General features: G+C 55.1%; 15 protein-coding genes across 15 annotated transcripts; 6 read left to right on the top strand and 9 right to left on the bottom strand.

Annotated features, from left to right (window-relative positions):
• Window positions 1-672: 672 nt before the first annotated feature.
• PHYSODRAFT_495820 (hypothetical protein) lies at window positions 673-2,810 on the top strand (the record flags this gene model as incomplete). Its single annotated transcript, XM_009524198.1, has 4 exons — window positions 673-1,149; window positions 1,206-1,574; window positions 1,644-2,105; window positions 2,208-2,810. Coding segments are annotated over 4 exons (1,911 nt in total), but the record flags the coding sequence as incomplete, so codon positions are not given.
• A 1,652-nt stretch (window positions 2,811-4,462) lies between these two features.
• PHYSODRAFT_407899 (hypothetical protein) lies at window positions 4,463-4,777 on the top strand (the record flags this gene model as incomplete). Its single annotated transcript, XM_009524199.1, has 1 exon — window positions 4,463-4,777. A coding segment is annotated over one exon (315 nt), but the record flags the coding sequence as incomplete, so codon positions are not given.
• Window positions 4,778-5,282: 505 nt separating this feature from the next.
• On the top strand, window positions 5,283-5,931 carry PHYSODRAFT_491792 (hypothetical protein; the record flags this gene model as incomplete). The annotated part of the gene is made up of 2 exons (XM_009524200.1): window positions 5,283-5,610; window positions 5,687-5,931. 2 exons carry the CDS (start codon window positions 5,283-5,285, stop codon window positions 5,929-5,931), a joined length of 573 nt encoding a protein of 190 aa, XP_009522495.1.
• Window positions 5,932-5,973: 42 nt separating this feature from the next.
• On the bottom strand, window positions 5,974-6,900 carry PHYSODRAFT_285333 (hypothetical protein). The gene is made up of 5 exons (XM_009524201.1): window positions 6,851-6,900; window positions 6,594-6,775; window positions 6,417-6,513; window positions 6,264-6,343; window positions 5,974-6,192 (listed from the first exon to the last, which is right to left on the bottom strand). The coding sequence occupies exons 1-5, from the start codon at window positions 6,882-6,884 to the stop codon at window positions 6,133-6,135; spliced, it is 453 nt and encodes a 150-aa protein (XP_009522496.1). The 5' UTR covers window positions 6,885-6,900; the 3' UTR covers window positions 5,974-6,132.
• Window positions 6,901-7,081: 181 nt separating this feature from the next.
• Window positions 7,082-8,883, top strand: PHYSODRAFT_327965 (hypothetical protein; the record flags this gene model as incomplete). The annotated part of the gene is made up of 4 exons (XM_009524202.1): window positions 7,082-8,110; window positions 8,187-8,256; window positions 8,334-8,485; window positions 8,563-8,883. 4 exons carry the CDS (start codon window positions 7,082-7,084, stop codon window positions 8,881-8,883), a joined length of 1,572 nt encoding a protein of 523 aa, XP_009522497.1.
• Window positions 8,884-9,075: 192 nt separating this feature from the next.
• PHYSODRAFT_312775 (hypothetical protein) lies at window positions 9,076-10,399 on the bottom strand (the record flags this gene model as incomplete). The annotated part of the gene is made up of 3 exons (XM_009524203.1): window positions 9,076-9,921; window positions 9,991-10,082; window positions 10,162-10,399. The coding sequence occupies 3 exons, from the start codon at window positions 10,397-10,399 to the stop codon at window positions 9,076-9,078; spliced, it is 1,176 nt and encodes a 391-aa protein (XP_009522498.1).
• A 275-nt stretch (window positions 10,400-10,674) lies between these two features.
• On the top strand, window positions 10,675-11,697 carry PHYSODRAFT_327967 (hypothetical protein; the record flags this gene model as incomplete). Its single annotated transcript, XM_009524204.1, has 1 exon — window positions 10,675-11,697. The coding sequence occupies one exon, from the start codon at window positions 10,675-10,677 to the stop codon at window positions 11,695-11,697; it is 1,023 nt and encodes a 340-aa protein (XP_009522499.1).
• A 725-nt stretch (window positions 11,698-12,422) lies between these two features.
• PHYSODRAFT_298194 (hypothetical protein) lies at window positions 12,423-12,788 on the bottom strand (the record flags this gene model as incomplete). The annotated part of the gene is made up of 1 exon (XM_009524205.1): window positions 12,423-12,788. The coding sequence occupies one exon, from the start codon at window positions 12,786-12,788 to the stop codon at window positions 12,423-12,425; it is 366 nt and encodes a 121-aa protein (XP_009522500.1).
• A 9-nt stretch (window positions 12,789-12,797) lies between these two features.
• On the bottom strand, window positions 12,798-13,328 carry PHYSODRAFT_389990 (hypothetical protein; the record flags this gene model as incomplete). Its single annotated transcript, XM_009524206.1, has 1 exon — window positions 12,798-13,328. A coding segment is annotated over one exon (531 nt), but the record flags the coding sequence as incomplete, so codon positions are not given.
• A 1,306-nt stretch (window positions 13,329-14,634) lies between these two features.
• On the bottom strand, window positions 14,635-15,444 carry PHYSODRAFT_408648 (hypothetical protein; the record flags this gene model as incomplete). The annotated part of the gene is made up of 2 exons (XM_009524207.1): window positions 14,635-14,877; window positions 14,926-15,444. Coding segments are annotated over 2 exons (762 nt in total), but the record flags the coding sequence as incomplete, so codon positions are not given.
• A 913-nt stretch (window positions 15,445-16,357) lies between these two features.
• Window positions 16,358-16,677, bottom strand: PHYSODRAFT_327970 (hypothetical protein; the record flags this gene model as incomplete). The annotated part of the gene is made up of 2 exons (XM_009524208.1): window positions 16,358-16,386; window positions 16,467-16,677. 2 exons carry the CDS (start codon window positions 16,675-16,677, stop codon window positions 16,358-16,360), a joined length of 240 nt encoding a protein of 79 aa, XP_009522503.1.
• Window positions 16,678-17,080: 403 nt separating this feature from the next.
• On the bottom strand, window positions 17,081-18,220 carry PHYSODRAFT_495083 (hypothetical protein; the record flags this gene model as incomplete). The annotated part of the gene is made up of 2 exons (XM_009524209.1): window positions 17,081-17,346; window positions 17,506-18,220. 2 exons carry the CDS (start codon window positions 18,218-18,220, stop codon window positions 17,081-17,083), a joined length of 981 nt encoding a protein of 326 aa, XP_009522504.1.
• A 141-nt stretch (window positions 18,221-18,361) lies between these two features.
• PHYSODRAFT_406910 (hypothetical protein) lies at window positions 18,362-18,535 on the bottom strand (the record flags this gene model as incomplete). The annotated part of the gene is made up of 1 exon (XM_009524210.1): window positions 18,362-18,535. A coding segment is annotated over one exon (174 nt), but the record flags the coding sequence as incomplete, so codon positions are not given.
• Window positions 18,536-18,982: 447 nt separating this feature from the next.
• PHYSODRAFT_327972 (hypothetical protein) lies at window positions 18,983-19,472 on the top strand (the record flags this gene model as incomplete). The annotated part of the gene is made up of 2 exons (XM_009524211.1): window positions 18,983-19,156; window positions 19,236-19,472. 2 exons carry the CDS (start codon window positions 18,983-18,985, stop codon window positions 19,470-19,472), a joined length of 411 nt encoding a protein of 136 aa, XP_009522506.1.
• A 371-nt stretch (window positions 19,473-19,843) lies between these two features.
• Window positions 19,844-20,867, bottom strand: PHYSODRAFT_493845 (hypothetical protein; the record flags this gene model as incomplete). Its single annotated transcript, XM_009524212.1, has 5 exons — window positions 19,844-20,182; window positions 20,266-20,374; window positions 20,451-20,475; window positions 20,572-20,746; window positions 20,814-20,867. 5 exons carry the CDS (start codon window positions 20,865-20,867, stop codon window positions 19,844-19,846), a joined length of 702 nt encoding a protein of 233 aa, XP_009522507.1.
• Between the last annotated feature and the right edge of the window lie 19 nt (window positions 20,868-20,886).

A 20,886-nucleotide genomic window follows, 5' to 3' on the forward strand; every position in this document is an offset into this window, starting at 1 on the left:
CAATGCTGAAGGACCAGCCTCCACTCGAGGTGCTCGAGGTGTTGATACAGCACCATCGTCTCCTGTCGAGTATGATTCTGAAGATTACTGTGATGACACTACTGAAGTGACGGCTACACGAGGCTACGCAAATGGCCAGCAGTCCCAAGTGGAATCTGCTGTTGCTGGAGCAAGAGGAGGGCCTGCCCAAAACGTCACTCACAACTCAGCATTTGCGCGACTTCCGTTATCAGAACAAGCAAGGACGTCAGCATCCCAACAGATACCCTTCACGCAATCAGCACCCCCAATAACTTCGAGTCTACCCTGCGGTGATTTCCGTCGGACGACTTCGAACTCCGTAGGACCCGGTGCTGGAGCTACGACACCAACGCCGCACCAGCCACCCGACGTTACTGGCCGTGACTTTTGTGAGTGGCCTCCCGAGCCGACGGCGCTGTATGATGCAGACGATATTGCTCGGATCCCAGCATGAATCCGTGAGGCGGTACTCCAGTTTAGGCCAAATTAAACGTGTACGCCGATGCCTCTGCCCCGAAGCCATCGGTCTATTACGTTCAAATATGGAGTCCGCGTGAAGTGCTGGTTCCGCGAATCCCTTGTTGTCGGGTGGTTGTGCATGGCAAGCGATGCGTGCCGTCGGGATATCACGTTCCTGCCCTTCCATGGAGAAAAACCACTAATGCTACAAAGCACTTGTGGGAGACGCACCAAATCCAGTCTGAAAAGACGACCCTACAGAATACGCGTAAGCGGGACCGCGCTGAAGGGGTCAACCGCATTCTAGCGTCCGCGTTATGCCGTGACGATGCGAAGCGTTTGTGTTTGTTGCTGGAGACGATTCGAATTGTCTACAACAACTTGCCATTCCGGTTTGGTGAGTACGAAGAGTCAGTCATTCTGAAGGAAGTCGTCACAAAAGATGAGTTCAAGACAACAGTGAACTCAAGAACGGTGACAAATTCACTTGTCGAGTTGTACGCATCCGGTCGCCAAGAGCTGATAGGGTTCATCAGAGACAATCGTTTGGGACTTATCAAGTGTTTGACGATGGTTGTTGACTTCTGGACCCCAAAGCATGGTGGCGAAAAGTATCTCGGTTTGCGCATCTACTTCGTCGACTCCCACTTCCGACTGCGTACTGTACTCGTCATTTCTTGCCCATGTATGGAGAACGCGACCAAGGGATTCGCGGCCCTTTTGAGCGGTGGATTTGCGGTATTCTGTTTGACTTTGGCCTGTCCCCGAGCGACTTCTTCGGCTCCACCACTGACAGCGGCCCCGACGTTAAATGGACGATGAACGAAGGGCTTCGATTGAAGTGGGAATGGTGCATCCCTCACAAGGTGAACGCTGCCACCAAGATGGCCTGCGGCTTGACGCGAAAATCGCACAATCCCGAGATGTCGGCGTTGCTAAACAAGCTATCTCAAACGGTGTACGACACCTCCACCAACTCGACGCTTGGCGATCTGCTTCCCATGCTGATGATAATGTTGGGGGAAGGCAATGGTACCCAACTAGTAGGCTACAAGCCGCATCGCTTCATGGGGATGGCAGCCACGATGGAGCGGGTTCTGGAGAAGTGGCCAGCTCTGGAGGCATGGTACGAGGCGCGTTCAGCTCAGCATGCACGGAAAAAGAAGCGAGCGCCACCAGGGTTTCACCTTGCCGGTTGTCAACAGCATTTGGTGCAGCTATTATCAATCCTTACACCGATTCTTCTCGTGACGAAGCGATCACAGGCGCAGGATACGAATCAAGTGCAAGTCCTGCTGTCCTTGTATACGATGTGCATGACTTCTCTCGCACTTGACAGCCCCATCAGGCGCTACGACACGGCTCCGTCGAACGCCGTCAATATTCACCCTTTTCAACTAACATCGCTGGTGGCGAGGACAAGGATGCTGCTACAGAAGGCGTTTTACCACAACTTCTTCCGCCGATATGTAGACATTGTATCCGGTTCCTACATTTTTGAGATGCAACTGGTGATGTATCCTTCGGTTAAGCACGTGGGGAGTCCGATGGACGAAGTGATTGCCGCCGTTGCACGTACTGAAGGGAGAATGCGGGATGATCTTGTTGCTGGTCATGTTGTCGCCGTTTGAGCTGCAATTATGAAGCGCTTGAAGTCGCTAATGCGCTTAGTAGCCAACAGTCAAGACCCAGCACCCGTTGATCCGATTGCTGCTCCAGCTGTGCAGGCCAATGTTTTCGATGACGACATTTTGGCAACCTTTGCAGTTCAACCCTTCCGAAGCACCGAACGACCTGCTCAACAACGTAACAAGCACGATACTCTCATCGCCGGTGAGCTGAAAAGGTGGCTAGAAGATTCGGATGGGCTGCAGATGATAACAGTTCCTGATCCAGCCAAGACGAGCGTCCGCAGACCGGAGAGTATCCTGGAATTTTGGCATCGGCAGCAGCAGTCCAAGCGCTATGTCTTGCTACCCATGGTTGCTCGCATCCTGTTTGCAGTCCCATCTTCGTCTGCTCAGATTGAAAGGGACTTCGGCAACAGTGGGCAAATGGTGACTGCCCTGCGAGCTTCTACAAGCACGGCTAATATCGACATGGCTTGCTTCCTTCATCAAAACCGGTCATTTGTCGATGTGTGCCAGTGCCCAAAGCTGAAAGCATCCGAAGTCGACGAACACATTCCAAGCAATGTCAAGATTAACCTGGAACCCGAGGTAGTGGAGCGAATGGAATGGAATCAGCTGGCACAAGCGTGCTTTTCGACATCAAGCGCAAGCGCATTTGCTTCTTACAACGAGGAGGAGACGAAAGACTCAAGCTGTTAGTTTAAACGAGTAGGAGGCGAAAGACTCCAGCTGGTAGTTTAACTGCTTCATATATTCAAATATATTCACCTAGCATATTCGAAGTGGCTTTAGTAGTCAATTCCATGAGTTTGTCAAGTCCAGCATGGGATAAACATTACGAATACTGCAGCGCTTTTACCTTCGCTTGGTGTGATTTCTCCAGCGCACTTGCACGTTCGGCAGCGCGTAATGCTGTTTCGAGTGTCAGTTCCGCGCGGATTTGGTCCAGTCTCGATAGATTGGCCACGGCTTGCGGCTTCGAGGTTTGAGCTGCGGTTGGTTTACGCCTCACTTTACCTGCTCCAGCTCTAAGAACGCCTTTGGGGTGCAATGCTGGCTGATCGTTGCTGTAGGAAGTCTTGCGACCTTGTCGACCTTGTCGACCTGGGGAACTAGCTGCTTCATGATCCGACTTTGCCTCGTGCAGCGATTTCATTGTTGCTTCGATCGAGTTCCTGAATGAAGTCATCGCTTGATTCACCTCTGCCTTTATTCGGGAATCCATAATATTCTCCTTGTCTTGAAGAATACTCTGGTTCGAGACAACATCTTGCTGATTGTGGCCCTGTGTAGCCATCTCCGCACGAAGTTTCACAAATTTACGCTCCTGCTTGCGCTGCAGCTTGTTTAGTTTTGCGTCAAAACGCAGCTCCACTATCAGCAACAAGTTTTTGAGATCCGCTGTCTAGATTCTGTCTTTCAGCGCGCAACTGGGCAGAAATCAAATCAGCCACGCTGGAGTCACGCTGTTGAAGACGTTCATCGACATAGGCTTTCATTACCGCTGTCGCTTTATTATTCACCGCTGTACTGCACGACTCCATCGCTATCTGAAAGAAGTGCTGCGTCCACGACTTCGTGTCCTCCACTTTGCAGTCCAGGTCACTCATATGCGCCTGCATCTCGGTTCGTATCCTCTCTTCTGAAGCCCCTTACTACACTGTCTCGCCTGCACAGCTAATTGGCGCTCGACTTCTGCAACGTGATGTTCTCGCTCTGCACGAAGGTGAGCTTGAATATCGTTCTGCAGGCTGCGTGTCTGAACTTGAAGCTCTTCATTAAGTCGGTGTGATGCTTGAATACCTTCTACCATCTGCTCGTTCATTCGGCGCTCACTTTCTTGGCGGGTCTGGCGCACCAGAGTTTGTTCTTCCGTCCTGCGTCTGGCCTCCTGCAGCTGAAGCTCCATGGCTTGACGCTCGATGCTTCCGTCCACCAGCACCAGATCTTCTTGTACGGATAGGTGTTTCTGCTGATCCTTGATGGAAATGCTTCGGTTGCGCCTCGCGTGTGGCGGGTTTCCGCTTTGCAGAGCTTGATCATCGTCGTGGAGCTCACTTGTGTACGATACAAGAGGCGCGTATGAGTGCTGCATACTGCCTCGACTGGTGAGCAAGATGCAATGGCGTTCACGGTGCAGGGAAAGATACCGTATTTCGCATGTAGAAAGCTGCACCGGCATATGAGATGCACTTTGATAACTACCATTCTTTTTTTTACTTGCTCAAAAGGATTTATCTCATTTTCTTTTTATTATTATTGTTTTTCTTTTTAGGCTGGTGGAACAGTGATCTTTCGCTAAGGTTCCTACATTTTCACTTTGGTCACCGCACGTCGCATGCAGAGCCCGGGATGACTTCAGCGGCCACTGGACCGCTGAAGTGCTGGTCTACGCTGCATCTATTAGGGTGGTGCTGCTGAAGGTGCCTCCCCATGCTACGTCTATTTGCCAGCCTGCAGACGTAGCATGGAATCATCCGTTCAAGACTTGGCTGCGCAGGTTTTGGCTCGAGGACATCCAGCGGCAACTGATGCAGCCGCGCGACGCGGAAGCCAAGTTTAAGCTGACTCCACCAGGCCGCGCCGGGATGTGCCATTGGATTCGCGCTAGTTGGGAGAGCCTGAGCTCCGACACCATCGCGAATGGATACAAGAAATGCGACTTACACCTCAACGAGGAGTGCCTCGCCGCCGCGTCGCTGGTGGCAGAGCTGCAGAACCTATCGCTAGTAGGGCCAGTGGCCAAGGCGGTCGACCAAACTCAAGACTTCGACCGCAATGTCATTCTTGACGAAGCTGTGGTGTAGCTTTCTTCTACAATACATATTTTGATGCACATCGTTTTTTAAAGGTATGTTTTCTGTTGTGAACATCATGTGCAGCTTTCTACATGCGAAATACGGTATGTGCTCTGGTAAGGCCGCGCACTTAACCGAGAAGTGCCCGACGTCTCACATCAAGGCTATCCAGCCAATGGGAGAAGCTAGGCATGAACTCGTCGTTTCGTTCTCTCGAATAAGTTAAACCTTCGTTCGCTTCCTCCCGCTTAAGTTTTCATGCGTTTGAACCTTAAAACCTCAGGAACTGCGGTTCCTGAGGTTAATGGATTCGTCAGTTCCGTGGCCAGCCATGCAGCAGAAGCTGCTGCGCGACGCGCAGTCGACGGACGAGATGGCGCGCCTGCTCAGCCAGGAGATCTCTCTGTTTCAGCGCAACATGTACAAAAACCACAGCCAGCACCGGCGCGCCTTCTTCTTCCAGAACCTGCAGCAGGTCAAGCGCCGTCTGCGCGATTTCAAGGTGGAGACCCTCACCGGCTGCTTTGCGGAGGCTGCGGGCGTCTTGAAGCAACTGGAGCTCGACGCAGGAGCGCACCACATTTCCTGGAAGCTGCTGGCCTCCGACCTCAAGGTCGGCACGGACGCCGTGCTGCGCAAGCTCGTGACGCTCACAAGGGCGGCCGCCGAGGTGATCCGAGCAGCTCAGAAGGCCTACAAAGGTGCGGAACTGTAGCGTTTATACTGGTGTGCTGTGTGTACTGAGCTGATTTGGTGGTGGTGTGCTTCTGTGTGCAGCTTTAATGGTGCAGTTCGCCATGACGTACTTCATGCCGTTCGCGCTCATGATGAACAGCGTCCTGGCGCGGTTGACGGTGCTGTTCAAGACAGTGATCGTGCGGGCGATCGAGCTGCACGGAGGCATCACGCTGCTGTATCTGAACGAGGTGACCAAGTCGAACCCGCTGCGAGCCAAGGTCACTGCCGTGCAGCTCCGCGGGTACCAGATTCCCAGTGACATTCTCCAGCTCGCCAATGCGTAGATTGGACAATAAGCATTAGGTACAGGCAGAAGCGAGGAGTAACACACGTCGTAAAATACATGATATAGACAGCAAGCCAGCATGAATCCAACATACTACAGGTATGCGGTCGCCTCGTGAGGTATCGGGAACGGGGACTGCAGACAAAATGGAGCAGCTTTGTTGCGCGGAAGACACTGGCGACTACTGCGCAGTCTCTAATCACGAGCTGTTCGGGGGAGTGGTGTAGCCAACGATCGTCTTGTGGAACTCCACGACACCCTGTGAGAGCAGTCAACTCCTCCAAGTCAATAGCCGATTCCGTCGAGACTATTTTCAATAAAACCACGCACCTGCACGCTGAGGTCCAGTACTCGTGTCGTCATGTCCTCATCCATTTCCACCTGCACACCAATAGTACGCATCGTGGGCGCTGCGCAACACAACTCCAGTCAGCAGCATACGCACCCCCAAATCCCAGTACGCTCCAATTCAAAGCTCCTCACCGCTACAGGTACACGACTTCTTGGAGAGACCACAGCGATTACACTTGTAGTTGGATGGCACGAGTGGACACACGTGGCCCTTCTTGGGCTCTCCACACTGCAGCCAGCCAGCCATACGCACAGCAAATTAGCTCCCAGCTCCACCCTACCAGCACCCGATATCTTCCTCCTTCGCACCTTGCTGCAGCGGTAGTTTCCTCGGTTCCGGTTCTGCTGCGTCTTGGTGCTCAGGTCCAGGTCGAAGCTGGCGGCGTCCAGCCCCGCCATGGCCTTGTTGCCGTCCTGCAGCTGGTCCATGAAGCCGCCCGTCGGGTCCGCCATCATGGGCATGGCCCCTATGCCGTAGTCCATCATCCCCACTACATGGGACCGAGCCCAAACCGTCAGTTCTGCACCCAAATCTTACATCAAGCCACGGTCATTATAGTACGCACTGCCATTCACGTCCATGGGCATGTTCCCGTTCATCTTGCACGCGCTCGGCTGACCGAAGCAAATGTGCGTCTTGCGTGCGGGATAAGGTTGACGAGCTGAGAAAAATTTCGGCCGCGTCACACCACGTTTACACCATCTACCTATTCAGCCACATACTACACGCCGCATGCCGTAGCATGGGAATTGAGCCATCCGCCCCAAGTCAGCGACTCCATCCAAAGACTCGAGCCATGTCCTTCAGCTTCGGCCAGACCAGCGGCGGCGGCAGCTCCGGCGGCTTCTCGTTCGGCGCCAGCAGCGCCGCGGCGCCGGCCTCGACGTCCACTGCGGCTCCGAGTGGCGGCTTCAGCTTCGGCTCCACGGCGTCCACGACGGCGTCCACTGCCGCAGCCCCGAGCGGCGGCGGCTTTTCCTTCGGCGCCGCCCCCGCGACGTCCACGGCGCCGTCCTCGGGCTTCAGCTTCGGCGCCGGCGCCAAGGCCACGAGCGCGGCGCCCAGCACCAGCAGCAGCGGAGGATTCAGCTTCGGAGCGACGTCGGCAGCCCCCGCGGAGGCCAAGAGCAGCGCAGCGCCGGCTCCTGCGGCGCCCACGGGCTTCTCCTTCGGCTCCAAGCCCGCTGCGACGTCCGCCGCACCTTCTAGCACTAGTTCGGGCTTCAGTTTCGGTGCTAAGGCACCGGCAGCGCCCGCAGCGGAGGCCAAGCCGGCGGCCAGCTCGGGCTTCAGCTTCGGGGCCACGTCTGCGGCGGCGGAGGCCAAGCCGACGGCTGCGCCTGCCACTTCGGGCTTCAGCTTTGGAGCATCGTCGACTGGCGCGGAGGCGAAGACGGCGACCACGACGTCTACGGCGCCGGCGACGGGCGGCTTCAGCTTTGGAGCGACCAGTGGAGCGTCGACGACGACGATGGACGCGGCCAAGCCGGCGGAGGCCAAGCCTGCTACTTCTGGCTTTTCGTTCGGAGCTACTGGAGCTAGCGCTGCTACGGGGTCCAGTGCTGCTGCCACGAGCTCGTCGACGACCGCGTCGACGGGCGGATTCAGCTTTGGAGGCGCCAAGCCCGCGACTTCTACGGCTGCGGAGAGCAAGACAGACACGACAACTGCACCGGCGTTCGGGTTCGGAACGTCTAGAGCGGCGTCGACTGCTGGTGCGTCGACTACGGCAGCCACTTCGACTGCGACCACCACGGCTATCACAGCAGCGGCGCCGACCGAGACGGACAAGCCCCCGGCTGAGTACATGGGCCGAACGATCGAGGTGAGACTGGTTGGCCATGTGGTGGACTTATCAAGCATATTACTGATGGTTTCTTTTCGTATGTGTCGAATTGCAGGATATTATTAATGCGTGGAGCGAGCAGCTCGAGCGTAATGCCGACACTTTTACTACAGAAGCCGTTAAAGGTACGACACCCTCTCCAGCCATCGGATGCTATTACGCTTGTTTCATGTAGTGATGCGTTTTGCTGATAAATTGGCAGTAAGCAAGTGGGACAGCGACCTCATGGACAGCCAACGGCAGCTGGGCGACATCGCCGGCGATGTCCGGCGCATCCAGGTGGCTCAGAACGAGCTGGACACGAACCTGGACACGATTTTTGCGTATCAAATGGAGCTGAAGTCAACGCTTGAGGTGCGAATGTGGATAGTAGTGATTAACTGCTTGGGTACTTCGATCTAACTGTTGTGGTGGTAATTGCGTGCATTTAGCAATTGGAGAAGAGCGTGGACAAGATGTACGAGTCTCAAGATCAGATGCCTGTCGCTGCTGATATTGAGCGCGAGCAGACTCTGCAGCTATCCGTGGATATCGACGATCAGTTGAACTCGATGACGACGACGCTGAAGGAGACGGTAGAGAAACTGAACAAGGCCCAGGTCGACGTGGCAGACGACAACAATCCGATGGTGCAGATCATGAAGGTGCTGAACGTGCACCACAACTCCCTCCAGTGGATCGAGGGCAGCGCCGGCAAGATCAACAGTGAAATTGCGCAGCTGTCGCGTAAACTGCAGGACTCGTCCATTTAAATGGCTCCGCACGAAGCACGCCGTGAGTTGCAAGTTGCAAGAAGAGCTGCTTTGTGCCCCGCAAGCTGAAGACGCACTTGAGATCTCGTGATATTGGTTGGATACTCGGGCGTCGATGAGGCATCGCTGGTGTGCCGAATAGATATCGTTTCGCATTATGCTGCGGTAGTATTGGATCCTTGACGTTGTGCCTTATAATGATCTTCTAACGGGGGCGGCTTGGTCTGTATGTTTCGGTGCAGCGCAGGCCTCATCCAAGCATAGTGAGGGGCCTTGTGCTTCAGATGTGGTAGACATCATGGAAGCTGCCAGATCAGTGAGCGTTGATCCAACGCTGGACGTCCGAGCTGGAGGCAGAATTGTGACTGGCAGCTCGATTCTGACGGGGGCGATCAGCATCGAGTACTCACAGACGAGAGCGACCGTGTACGAGCAGCTCAGGAAGCTACCCGTCGTCGATGGGAAGTGGACTTGATCGTCCAGGTTGAGTTGCACTGGGCATTCGAGCATATCGCCGTGCTTTGGTCCTGGACACTTGGCTTCTGCTACCGGCCGTGCGCAGGTGTCTTCATCTCCATTGGGATGGCGCAGCGTCACCTTCTGGATAAGCTGGACCCTGACCTGGTCAACACCAACGGACGCAGTGTGGTTGTTCACAAAGCACTCGACGATGGGGCTCTCGCCCAACGTGAACACATCTCGAGGCATGGACATCGCGAGGTGAGACGTTCCTCGACTTAAGCATCCGAACCACCGCAGCGCCTTCGACACAGTGCGCTCGACCGAATGGACTTCGACTGGCGGCTGTGGATTCGAACGAACCACGACGTCCGTGCTGGCTTCAAGGTCCGAGACGAAGCGGCCTTGCACTTTGATCGTCGCCGTGACAGTGTACTTGATAGTGGCGTGTAGCGCAGCTACGTCTCCGTCCAGCGGCTGCACGTTCAGAACTCCCGGTAAGTCGGCCGGCAGCGTGTAAGTGAGAGGGTAGATGTACTCGCCAATGTCGTACGGATTCGACAGGTCCTTATGCACCACCTAGGACAACATTCTCGCACTATTAGCCCACTAGCGACGCAAACCTCATAATTCAAGCCAACGCTTTACCTCTTGACGGAGGATCTGGTGACATCGCGAGTGGTGGTCGCCGCCGTCTTTCCACTGAGCGATCTCCTCGCCGACAATGGTGCACACCAACGCTGCAAGCATTAGCATCAACACCTAATGTTAGCAAACCTCCACGCACACAGCAATGCACCAATACAACCCACGACGCACCTCCGCATTGCAGTGGCTCGCTCACGAGGACTGTGATGCGGCCAGTGACCAAGTCTCCAGCTCGGTACTCGTCCTTGTCGACGCTGAGGTAGAGCTCGCCCTTGACGCCGATCTCGCCGCCGAAGTGCACGCCGCCCGCCTCCTGCTCGTCCATCGTCGTGCCCGGCACGGGCGTCGTGGTCTCGGAATACTCGGCCTCCAGCATCTGCGGGATCGACTCCTCATCGCTCGACGCCATACCGCTCGGATTAGCTGAGCCCGTCGAGTTCGGTGCGGTGCGGCGCCAAAGACAAAGTGCACGTAGGGTAACAGCAGTCGCTCGTACGCGATGGTGAAGGACTCGACGTCCGTCGTAGCGTCAAGAAGCGGTGGACCGCGACTGCTGTCGACATGACGTCGCTCGTGCGTGCAAGGAACGAGCCGCAGCTCGTTGAACATCGAGGGTGAGTCAAGCGATTTCGAGGGGGGCCACTAACCTATCGAGGGGCTGGCAACGCTTCAACGAAGCACCCCATGGCGGACACGGAGATCCCCGTCATCTCGCTGGACGACCCGAGCCAGGGCCAGAAGCTGGCTGACGCCTTCGCCCGCTTCGGGTGCTGCTACCTCACGGGCCACGGCATCTCGGACGCGCTCTCGAAGCGCATGATGCAGAGCGCCGAGTCGTTCTGCGCGCTGCCCGACGAGACCAAGGCTGCGATCCCAGTGGTGCAGGACAAGGGCTTCACGCGCGGGTACATTGGCGTGGGCAAGGAGAGCGGCAGCGCCGAGCGCGTGGAGGTCAAGGAGGCCTTTTCCTACGGCTACGAGTGGCCCGAGGGCAAGACGGAGCCCTTCGCGAATGGCCTGCAGGGCCCCAACGTCTGGCCCAAGGCCGAGGACTGGCCCGTGAGTAACCGCCAGGTGCTCAACGAGTTCTTCCAGAAGATGGCGATGGCCTCGCGCGCGGTGGCCCGCAGTTTGTCCAAGAGTTTGTATGGAGATGCCAAGTTCTTCGACGACTACTGCCACGAAGGAGAGACCATCTCGCTCATGCGCATGTTCCACTACTTCCCGTACGAGCGGTACGCCCGCTTGACCGGCGGCCAAGGCCGTCTGCCCGACAACTTCCAGGAGTTCATCGGCTCGAGTCCGCACACGGACTGGGGCTTCCTCACGCTCATCATGCAGGACCCCGTCGGAGGACTGCAGGTCTTCCACGACGACAAGTGGGTGGACGTGCCCTACGTGCCCGGCACGCTCGTAGCGAACGCCGGAGACTATTTGTCGCTAGTCACGGCCGGTAAATGCTTGTCCCCTGTGCACCGCGTGGTTGCGGACAAGCGTGAACGCTACTCGCTTGTCTTCTTCTACTACCCGGACTTTGACGCTGTGATCCCGTCAGTGAGCGACGTCAAGGATCTTCGCATCGGTGGTGACGCCCGTAGTGCGAGCTACAGCAAACCCTTCAACAACCTGCTCGATGGAACTGTGCGCAAAATCGACGGCTGCTTTGGCGAGTACATCATGGACAAGTGGGCGGGCGTGCAGCGCTAACTGTTATCAGTAGCGTTGAACGCGTTTTGAAAACTTACGGAGCGCGGGCGTTGTAGCTTTGTGTGACCGTCAACATCGCCGAATCGATAGTCGTTGATGAAAAAGTGGTGCACGAATGTATTGTTTTGCCCAAGATCGTTTAAGCTACATGTGTAAATCCTTCGTGCTGCTAGAAACTATAAACGCGAGAAAGCCTCCGGGGACGCGAGATTAGTGTTGCTTGCCTTGCATGGAGCTGCGCCCCAGAAGCTGCTTCCTGATTCAGGAAGCTCAGGAAGCCTGAACTACGCTTATTTCCATCACGCTGCTGCACAAGTCGTTGGTTCCACGAGGATGAACTGTTTCAGCCCCAGAACGTTTTGTGCCGCTTCAAGTACAGTAGATTCGAGAAGCACCGATCCAAATTTTGAACAGATCGGGATCGGGGCTTTTGAACTTCAAAAGCCCACTTCACTCAACAGAAGACCCCAACCATACAGGGATTCTGATGCGGTGGTGGGTCAAGATTACCCACGTGCCCACAATGCTCTTAGCGATCTTTTACCACTTTGTTTTCGGGATTCGTGATGCACGGAGTAGAATTTCATACTGAGTCTCTCGTTTTACGTCGGGCCGCATGTATCCAGTAGTAGTTAGGATAAACAAGGCGTTTGAGACGAGTGACTACATAGTGAACGACATCTTTATTATACGTTTAGGAACACAGAGCACTTCAACCTGCCGTCTTAGAACTTGGGGTCGCAGTCGTTCTCCGCGTCGGACTGGACAACGGGCTCCTCGATTGACCGCTCACCCGCAGGGCACGGAGTCTTCGCGTTCACAACATGCACGTCGGTCTTTCGCACAGGCGAAACAGCAACGCCCAGTTCAGCCTCCAGCTCCTTCGCACTCAGAGCACTCCGGGCTTCAGGATAGTGCATAATGCTCTCCTGTACTGCGGGGTCAGCTGCACGCTGCACTTGGTCCTGCTGCTTGGGGGTCTGGTTGTTGGGGGCGCCACCGTTGCTTTGAGGGACACTGCTGCTTTGAGGAACACCACCATTGCTTTGAGGGACACGGCCAGGAGTGCTAGGACTCGAGTTCGGGGCCATGCTGCCTGGATTGCTGCACGACTCGCGGTTGCTCTTGCCGAAGTCCTGCGTCCAATAGTGCTGGTACGTGCCGCGTCCGTTGAAAGCGTACGAGGCGCCGAGCATGTTGTAGTCGCCCAAAATGTTGGCACGGTGCTCCGGCGACCTCATCCAGGCGTCCATGACCGCATCGACGCCTTCCTGGCCAGCAGCAACGTTCTCTCCGGCCCTGTCCCAAGCATAACCAGTGTCCGTCACGCGCTTCTCCATCGTGGAGCCGTCCGTTCCGCCGTGGGCCATGTAGTCGTGGTCGGCCATGTCGTCCGAGTGACGCTGGGAGGAAGACTGCAGCTTCAGGTTCGCGCAGACCGGAGGAAGACCGACAGCAGCTCGCTCCTTGTTGACTCGGGCCACCATGGCGGGGAGGTAGTCGCTTGGCTGTCTGTAGGTGGCGGCGAGGTTGCGCTGCGCCTGGCGCAGGTTTGCGGCGTCGGAGAGGCCATTGGAAGCGGCAGCGGCAATGACCAGGAGAGCGAGCGAAGTTTGTGTGATTGTCATTATGGAGGCGGAGGTTGTTGTGGGAGGAGGACAATTGAAGAGTGACTTTGACGGTGGGGCCGTCAGTCTGCGTAGTGCAAGTGCGTATAGTGGCGGCTTGGTATGGACACAGGCGTCGACCACATGGGGATCGTCGTTCGCATTCGTTTGTCTGGTTTTCGGGAGCGTGGGGTGCCCCAACGAGAGCAAGCCCACAAAAGCCGCTTCCAGATGTGGCGACTAGCGCCTCATAACGCGAGTATCTCCCACGGATCCTTTCGTGCCCCCCCCCCCCCCCCCACGTTCACATGCTAGAGCACCCCTACCAGTCGAAACAACTTGGGGGTCTGCTACGAGAGTTATCATGAGTTAACGCTGGTCATATGCAGCTTCGGCCAGTTGGCATTTCTTATCGCCCAGAATTGAGAGAACAAGTGCCCACTCGACCAACACAATCGTGCGGTGCTGGAAGCCCCACCAAGCTGGCACAACCGAGACCAATGGTGCGAGGAGACTACCACACGGCTACTGCTTCTGCTCAATGACAGCTAACGAGGCAATTTAGATATGAAATCGAGAAGGCTGGACATTCATTTTACGTGGACGGCTAAAGTATAAAGAGAAATATGCATGTGGGGGTTGCAACCTCCCCTCGTTTCGATGCCTACCAGCCTGGCGTGCAGTCGTCTTTGTCGTTGGCAGCAGCGAGATCGTAACGCCTGCGCCGGAGAAGGTCTACATCAGGAGAGTCCACCTTCGCTGCCGGGGTCCCTTCCGGCAGCTCAGTAGTCGGAGCCTCGGTGTACGGAGTCGTTTGCTTGGTACCCTCCGTAATAGTATCGATGGGCGGGTCGACCACGACAACGGGCGCATCCGTTTCCTGTGAAGGGTAGTCGCTCGGAGGAGGGTCGACAACGACAATTGGAGCGTCCGTGCAAGGAGCCTCAGTCTCGTTCTCCTGCGAGCCGGAGCAACTGTCCACGGTGTTGCTGCCTTCATACACAGGCGGGTCCACCACCACGATCGGGGTGTCCGTGCACGGAGCTTCGGTCTCCTTCTCTTGTGAACCGGAACAGCTTTCCTCAGTTTTGCTGCCTTCGTACACGGGTGGGTCCACCACCACGATCGGGGTGTCCGTGTATGGACCCTCGGTCTCGTTCTCGTGTGAGCCGGAGCAACTGGCCTCGGTGTTGCTGCCTTCATACACAGGCGGGTCCACCACCACGATCGGGGTGTCCGTGCACGGAGCTTCGGTCTCCTTCTCTTGTGAACCGGAACAGCTTTCCTCAGTTTTGCTGCCTTCGTACACGGGTGGGTCCACCACCACGATCGGGGTGTCTGTGTATGGACCCTCGGTCTCGTTCTCGTGTGAGCCGGAGCAACTGGCCTCGGTTTTGCTGTCTTCGTACGGAGTCTCAGTTGTCGGAGGCGGGTCCACCACCACGATCGGGGCGTCAGTGCAGGGAGCCTCGGTGTCCTTCTCCTCCGACCCGGAGCAACTGTCCTCGGTTTCGCCTTGCTTGGTGTAGGTCTTGCTGTTGTATTTCACGTGGTCACCCTGAGTTTGAGCCGCCTCAGTGCTCTCGATGGAAGTCGCGATGGTGTCGGCGTCGATAGCAACGTCGCCACCTTCGCACTCCTCCGCGTCCCCCGTTCCGAAGTCCTGCGTCCAATAGTGCTGGTACGTGGTGTCGGGGTTGTACGCGTAGGCAGTGCCGAGCATGGTGTAGTCGCCGAGGATGTTTTCGCGGTGACCAGGAGAGGCCATCCACGCCTCCATGACAGCATCCACGTCGGGTTGGCCCGCGGCAACATTCTCGGCCACAGCGCTCCAGTCAAAGCCTTCACCGGCGATACGCTGCTCGATGTTGGACCCGTCCGTGCCCGTGTGGTCCATGTAGTCGTTGGCGGCTTGGTCGTCGGAGTGCCGTTGGGCTGCCGCTTGGAGCTTCTTGTTGGTGCACAGCGCGGGTAGACCCTCGGAAGCTCGTGCTTGGTTGACTCGGTCAAGCATGAGAGAGAAATAGTCGTCGGACGACGTGTACGTCTGCAACTTGCGTTGGCCCTGCCGCAAGTTGGCAGCCTCCGCGACGGCGGCGACAACAAGAAGGCTTGCAATCGAAGGTCGGAGGACGAGCATGGCGCGATGACGCAGGTACCGGTTCTTGGTTGAGCTGAGCGGACTGCACTTGTGGACCCGACGCTGAATCGAGTTGTGAGGTGAAGCAACGCGAGGCGAGGTGAGGTTGCTTGCAGGCTAGTCATGATGGGCTTCAGGCCACCCACGCAAACTGAGACCGAAGGCCTGTCCGCACGATCGTCACCGCAGTCACCGCAGTGCACCCAACTCGGGGTGTTCCTAACATTTTCCAGACCGTAGCTTGATCTGCTCGGTGGGGCGAAATCAGCGAAAGTAGCGTGTTCCCCCACAAACAAGTGCTCCCTCTCGGTGTTACTACCTGTCGACAACGCTTGGCGCCTTCGCGTAGTAGCGACAGCTAGCTGGACTCGAGCGATGTGGCCGGACAGCTTCGGTTCCCCCTATAGTTAAACGGCCCAGTGGCGGTGCAATACATCTCGAACAGCAAAAGCTTGCAAACCGACTTCTGTCTTGCACCACCGACAATGAAACCAAGTTCCCATACCATTGTTGGTGACTCATGCTGGTGCAATTTGACCCAGCTTTTCATTTCATCGACATCATAGTTGTTTGGCAAGTTTTTAGAAGTCCAAAATCTGATGTAAAGAGAACTCGTCCTTACAAGAAAAATCTCAAGTGCTCGTCCCAGCTAACGGAGAAGTTTTCTTCACATTCTGGATTTGAACGTCTCGAGAGCCCAAGACCCTACGATCAGAGGTCCGCCAATACAGTATCATATTGGATTGTACCTGACACGAAGCACTAATAAAAACTGCAATTTCTTAGCAAACAATAATAAAAATTCCCGCAATTTATATTGCAATTTATATGGTGCGCCTTGCAAGTCTACCCCTGCCACTGGTGCCGGTAGGAACCCCAATTGGAATCACCGCTCGGTAATCGACCGGCCAGCTTACACCAAGCTCAGCACGTTCAAACTCACTGATGAGATCATAATAAGCGGCACCTGCTGGATTAGTATTTTTTCGCGTAGATCGCGTCTACTGTGTAGAGATTGGGACCTTCGCCGAAGTCGGATGAGTTGTCTTCTAACGAAGACGTATCACTCTCGTCCACGGCTAGACGTGGACAGCACCATGGCGTCGACAGCGCTTCTTGTCGGAGAACTTCAAGAGGGGCTGGAACAGCTTGGTGGCGTGCCTGCCGGTCGCGTGCCCGCTCAGCTGCCGCGAGAGCGGCAATTTGCTTGAGCCTCTTGCCCTTCTTCGGCATCTTTGTTTTTCCCAAGTGCATAGCTAGCTAAGCCAAGAATCTAAGGTAGACGTGTGTTGAAATTGGCTAGCTATTGTAGGAGTATTTCAAGCAGTATAGTTTTACACTCATCAAAGGTATGTTGAAGATAAACAAGGATTGATCTATAATTATTTATTTCGGGCCGACTATATCTTTTTAGAGGGGGATACAGGTCAAGATAGGCATACGCTCGATATGAAATGCATCTTCTTCATCAATATGCCTCTGTCGAGGCTGGGAATACCTGCGTTGAAAAGCGGACATACTTGGTTACATAACTACGATTTTGACTTGGATTGAAAATACAGTGTTAGTGTCGTGGCATAATTTAAAAAAAATTCTAAAAATATGAGGAGTGTAAACTTCAATGTTAGGGATGGTCTTATTGAGTTATGTAGCTAGAACGCTCCCCACTATCAATGCCTCTGCTAGTTTTGCTACCCTGCTGCTTGATAACTCGGGCTACTGTGGAAACGTCCCACATGCCGCGGTTGACCCGGAGAAACGCCAGCTGCTCGAAGTTGGCCGGAAGCATAGATCGACGCTGCGGTGTCAATACCAGCTTGCACTGAGAGAAAAGCCGCTCGACCGTGTCTGACGTCGGAGGAACCATTTTCACGAGCGGTATGTAACGTGTGGTATTTGGGGCTTGTTTCCTCTTCTTTCCCTTGCCTTGGAGCAACATCGTCGCGTAGTCTTCTTCCCGCCCCTTGCGCTTCTTTCCTGTGGGTTGTGCCTGCTCGAACCGCTTCAAAGCTGCTGTCTCTGCGGACGATAGAGCCGTGCCAGAGATGACCTTGACAACACCCGATTCGAATGCAGGCGTATGGACGATCTTGGCGGTCGACTTCAGATGCTCTGACATGACAGGGTACTCCACGATGAGGGAGTCGAACATCAGGCGTACCTCTCCCATATCGGTGTCCTCGCGCTGAAGCCGCTTACAGACGCTCTCGAACTTCTTGAGGTGCTCAAACAGCGCGACCAACTTCCGGCGCTTCCCGCCGGTTGGGACCATTTTCTCCACGGCGTCGACCTTCTTGATCTCTGCGCGAATACGAATGTACCTCTCCACCATTGTAAACGTCGAGGACCAACGCGTGACGTTCCGCTTGATAGGGACGAGATCGGTGTACTTCTTCAGCTCGGCACGGTTGTTTTCATGACGTAGCTCCACCATAAGGTTGTTGACTTCGTCCAGTAAGTCGCCATACGGCTCCGTGAACTTGTTCACAGCCAGGTTGAAACGATGACTGGCGCAGCCGACGAGGGGGATACCCATCTTGGTTGCAATGGACTGGTTAGTTGCGCAGTTGTCCCCCACCAGAAACCCCACCATGTCGCTGGTCTTGTCGTACACATCCAGGATGTTCTTGAACGGCTTGATGTGGGCGTCTGCCGTCTGATCGCCGTCTTCAAGGGGAGACATACCAAGTAGCGGTATGCGCAGCTTACCAGCTGTCTCGTAGACGGCGTAGAGAGCAACAAAGTGAATGCCAGCGTGGGTCCAACCGTCAAACATCAGGGCGAAGAGCGTTCCCATCTCTTTCCCCAGCTTCTCGCCGACTTCAATTGCGATCCCATCCATGCACTTCTTGACGGCATTGGCGGTCACAGGTCGGAGCTTGCTGATGGCCCGAGTTAGTGCATCTTCGACTTCGTGGACGGGCATGTTGCGTTCGATGATCCAACGGACCCATTGGAAGAGATGGCTGGCTACCTCTGCGACGAAGCCGAACGCTTGAAGAGGTCGGTCCGAGCTGGCCTGGAGCGATGCGTACGTTGCCTCGTAGCCAGCGTGCTTCGATGCCACGTGTGCCACCAGATTGGAGTAACCTTACCCAGCCAACTGTTTGCGCACGCTGTTACATAAGTTGCAGCTGAAGAGGCCTTGGCCACGCGAGGTGTACAAGAAGGCGGCGAGTTGCTTGTTGGCGACCATTGCTATCCTGTGGAAATGGAGATATGAACTGCCAGTGGAGCCGTATTTGCAGGCTGCGGAGTTGGTTGGAGCACGTCTCCAAGCCAGTCATTTGCCTTGGGCGAAATGTGGTGTGGTTAACGCCGTTTTTGATGTCATCGGAGGCTGGAGATGACGCCATCAACAGGAAGCTCTGTACAAAAACTATAGGAGTCCAGCCAAGGCACTTTTATGGAAATTATTGTCAATGATTGGGCCAATATAATACTGTACGGGGACCACTGTAGCCCAATAATAAAAAATAATATTGAAAAAAACTGATTATTTATTGTATTGCACTATTTTTTCCGACCTCTGCCTACGATGTCACGCCACTGGACCCTCAAGAAGAGCGGCTCGAAGAAAGACGGCGACAAGAAAGACGGTGGAAAGACGAAAGTCAGCAGTGGGAAGAATAAGCGTGCGAAGAAGACGACGAAATCGAGCGTCGACTTGGATGGCGTTGTGCAGCCCTGCGTCCTAGTGCCCCTGAAGGACGTGCTATGCCAACTTGTTCGACGATATCGTGCCGATGGGGAAATCCCAAGACGACCCGCCGCTCATTTTCTGCTGGAAGAAGGTCGAGGCATTCGTTCGAGCAATCTCGGACGCCTACAGTCAAGCTGCTGATGGCGGCGCTGCCGTTCCACCTCCACCTTTTGCGATGCCGAACCCACTGACGACGGAATCATTCAAGAAAGCGCTAGTCGCTCACGTTCGCGAACGACCGCTTCAGCCCCTGGGCACTTCGTGTTTGCCGGGTGATATTGGTGAAACGGCTAGGGCTGTAAACAGACTCGTCCTTTGGAACTAGAGCCCGTGGGTTCTACATGTCGTCGCTGTTGGTGGTGGATGCTGCCTATTGGAGATCTGTACGTGTTCAGGCTTGGTACCAATAAGCTGGAGGTTGCACTCGTGCCAGCACCAAACGGAGTGTGGAACCGGCTGATGTGACTCCACCGCACTGAATTTTTCATTTTCAAGTGTCGTCCTTCCAATGATAACGAAATGTGTTATCATCCCCAATTGTACTTGCGATGCATCTAATCACGTAGCGCTCCACGTTGGGGTGGTGTTAAATTTATTGAGTTGTTGGCGTTCTAGTGGTGGCGACGACGAGAATTTTAAATCAATTATACGAAATGAACGGCCAAGCACAAGCGCACATGGGTCCGTGGAAGCCGCTTACTGGAATCGCGTCCGCTTCCATGCTGATGAACCGCTGCAATCCATGAGCTCTGGCACTTCGATGCCAATAGTGTCGCTCGCATTTGGGCTTGTCATGTCGTCCCATTCACTACTTGCGTCGGGGGATTCATTGTCACGCCGCCGTTTGACTCGCAACCCCCAACTTTGCCGCTGCTTCTCGATCTGCCTCGGGTGAGCCGGGAAATCCACACCGTAAAACTTGCCGCCACAGAGAATCTGCTGCACCTCCTTCTTGAACTGCTCGGGGTTTTGACGCAGCTGCTCGGCTGCAACAGGGTTGAGAATGTTATGATTGACAGGTTCCAGGAAGATTAACTAAGCCAAGACGAGAAACAGTAGCCATGCACAAAGTCGCTGAGTCAATCTCATCGCAAAAGTACCGCCGGAATGAATCCTACCTGCAATCCAAGCAAGACCGTGTTGATGCTGAGCACAGGGCGCCAGTCCGTGCCTAGGATTGGCATCATTACTTTGCCTGTTGCCATATCAATATTAGGATGCCACACCCTGCACAAAAGAATACGCAGACACACGCTTGTGAGTTGATAATGTCACTAACAAGCAGCCCACCATCAGTTCTCACCTTGTAAGACATTTCACACTAGGAGCTGCAACACACGTCCCAACCATAACAATACAGAAAAACATATCAGCGACACACATCATTACCACGCACCGCCAACATCCTTGCCCTAAGATCTTACGGTGGAAGGGGTACGTCTTGGGGATCTCCACGAAGAAGGTGAAGTCCCCGTTGGCGAACGGACCCGACACGTCGGCTATGGAGATCGTGAAGATCAGCCGCAACATGTTGTCAGCTCCATCGGGGAAATCCACGCGCGTCGTGGCCTGGTTGCACGTGAATTTGGCCTTGGAAAGCTGCAGCAACAAGTCAGCATCAGGTCAATTTACCTCAAGCTATAGACAAGCTGCAGCCAGAGCGCACCTCGTTCACATCTTTCCGCACTCGCAGCGCCGCCAAGTCCGAGCGCATGTACATGCTCGGTACACGAGGAGGC

This window comes from Phytophthora sojae (assembly GCF_000149755.1).
Source record: "Phytophthora sojae unplaced genomic scaffold PHYSOscaffold_3, whole genome shotgun sequence".
Classification (NCBI taxonomy): domain Eukaryota; phylum Oomycota; class Peronosporomycetes; order Peronosporales; family Peronosporaceae; genus Phytophthora; species Phytophthora sojae.

Coding starts and splice junctions, on each gene's coding strand:
- PHYSODRAFT_285333 (XM_009524201.1), bottom strand. CDS start 6,884: ATGAACGGGAACATGCCCATGGACGTGAATGGCA. Junction 6,776..6,850: donor GCCCATGGACGTGAATGGCA/GTGCGTACTATA, acceptor GGTCCCATGTAG/TGGGGATGATGGACTACGGC. Junction 6,344..6,416: donor GAAGTCGTGTACCTGTAGCG/GTGAGGAGCTTT, acceptor TGTGTTGCGCAG/CGCCCACGATGCGTACTATT.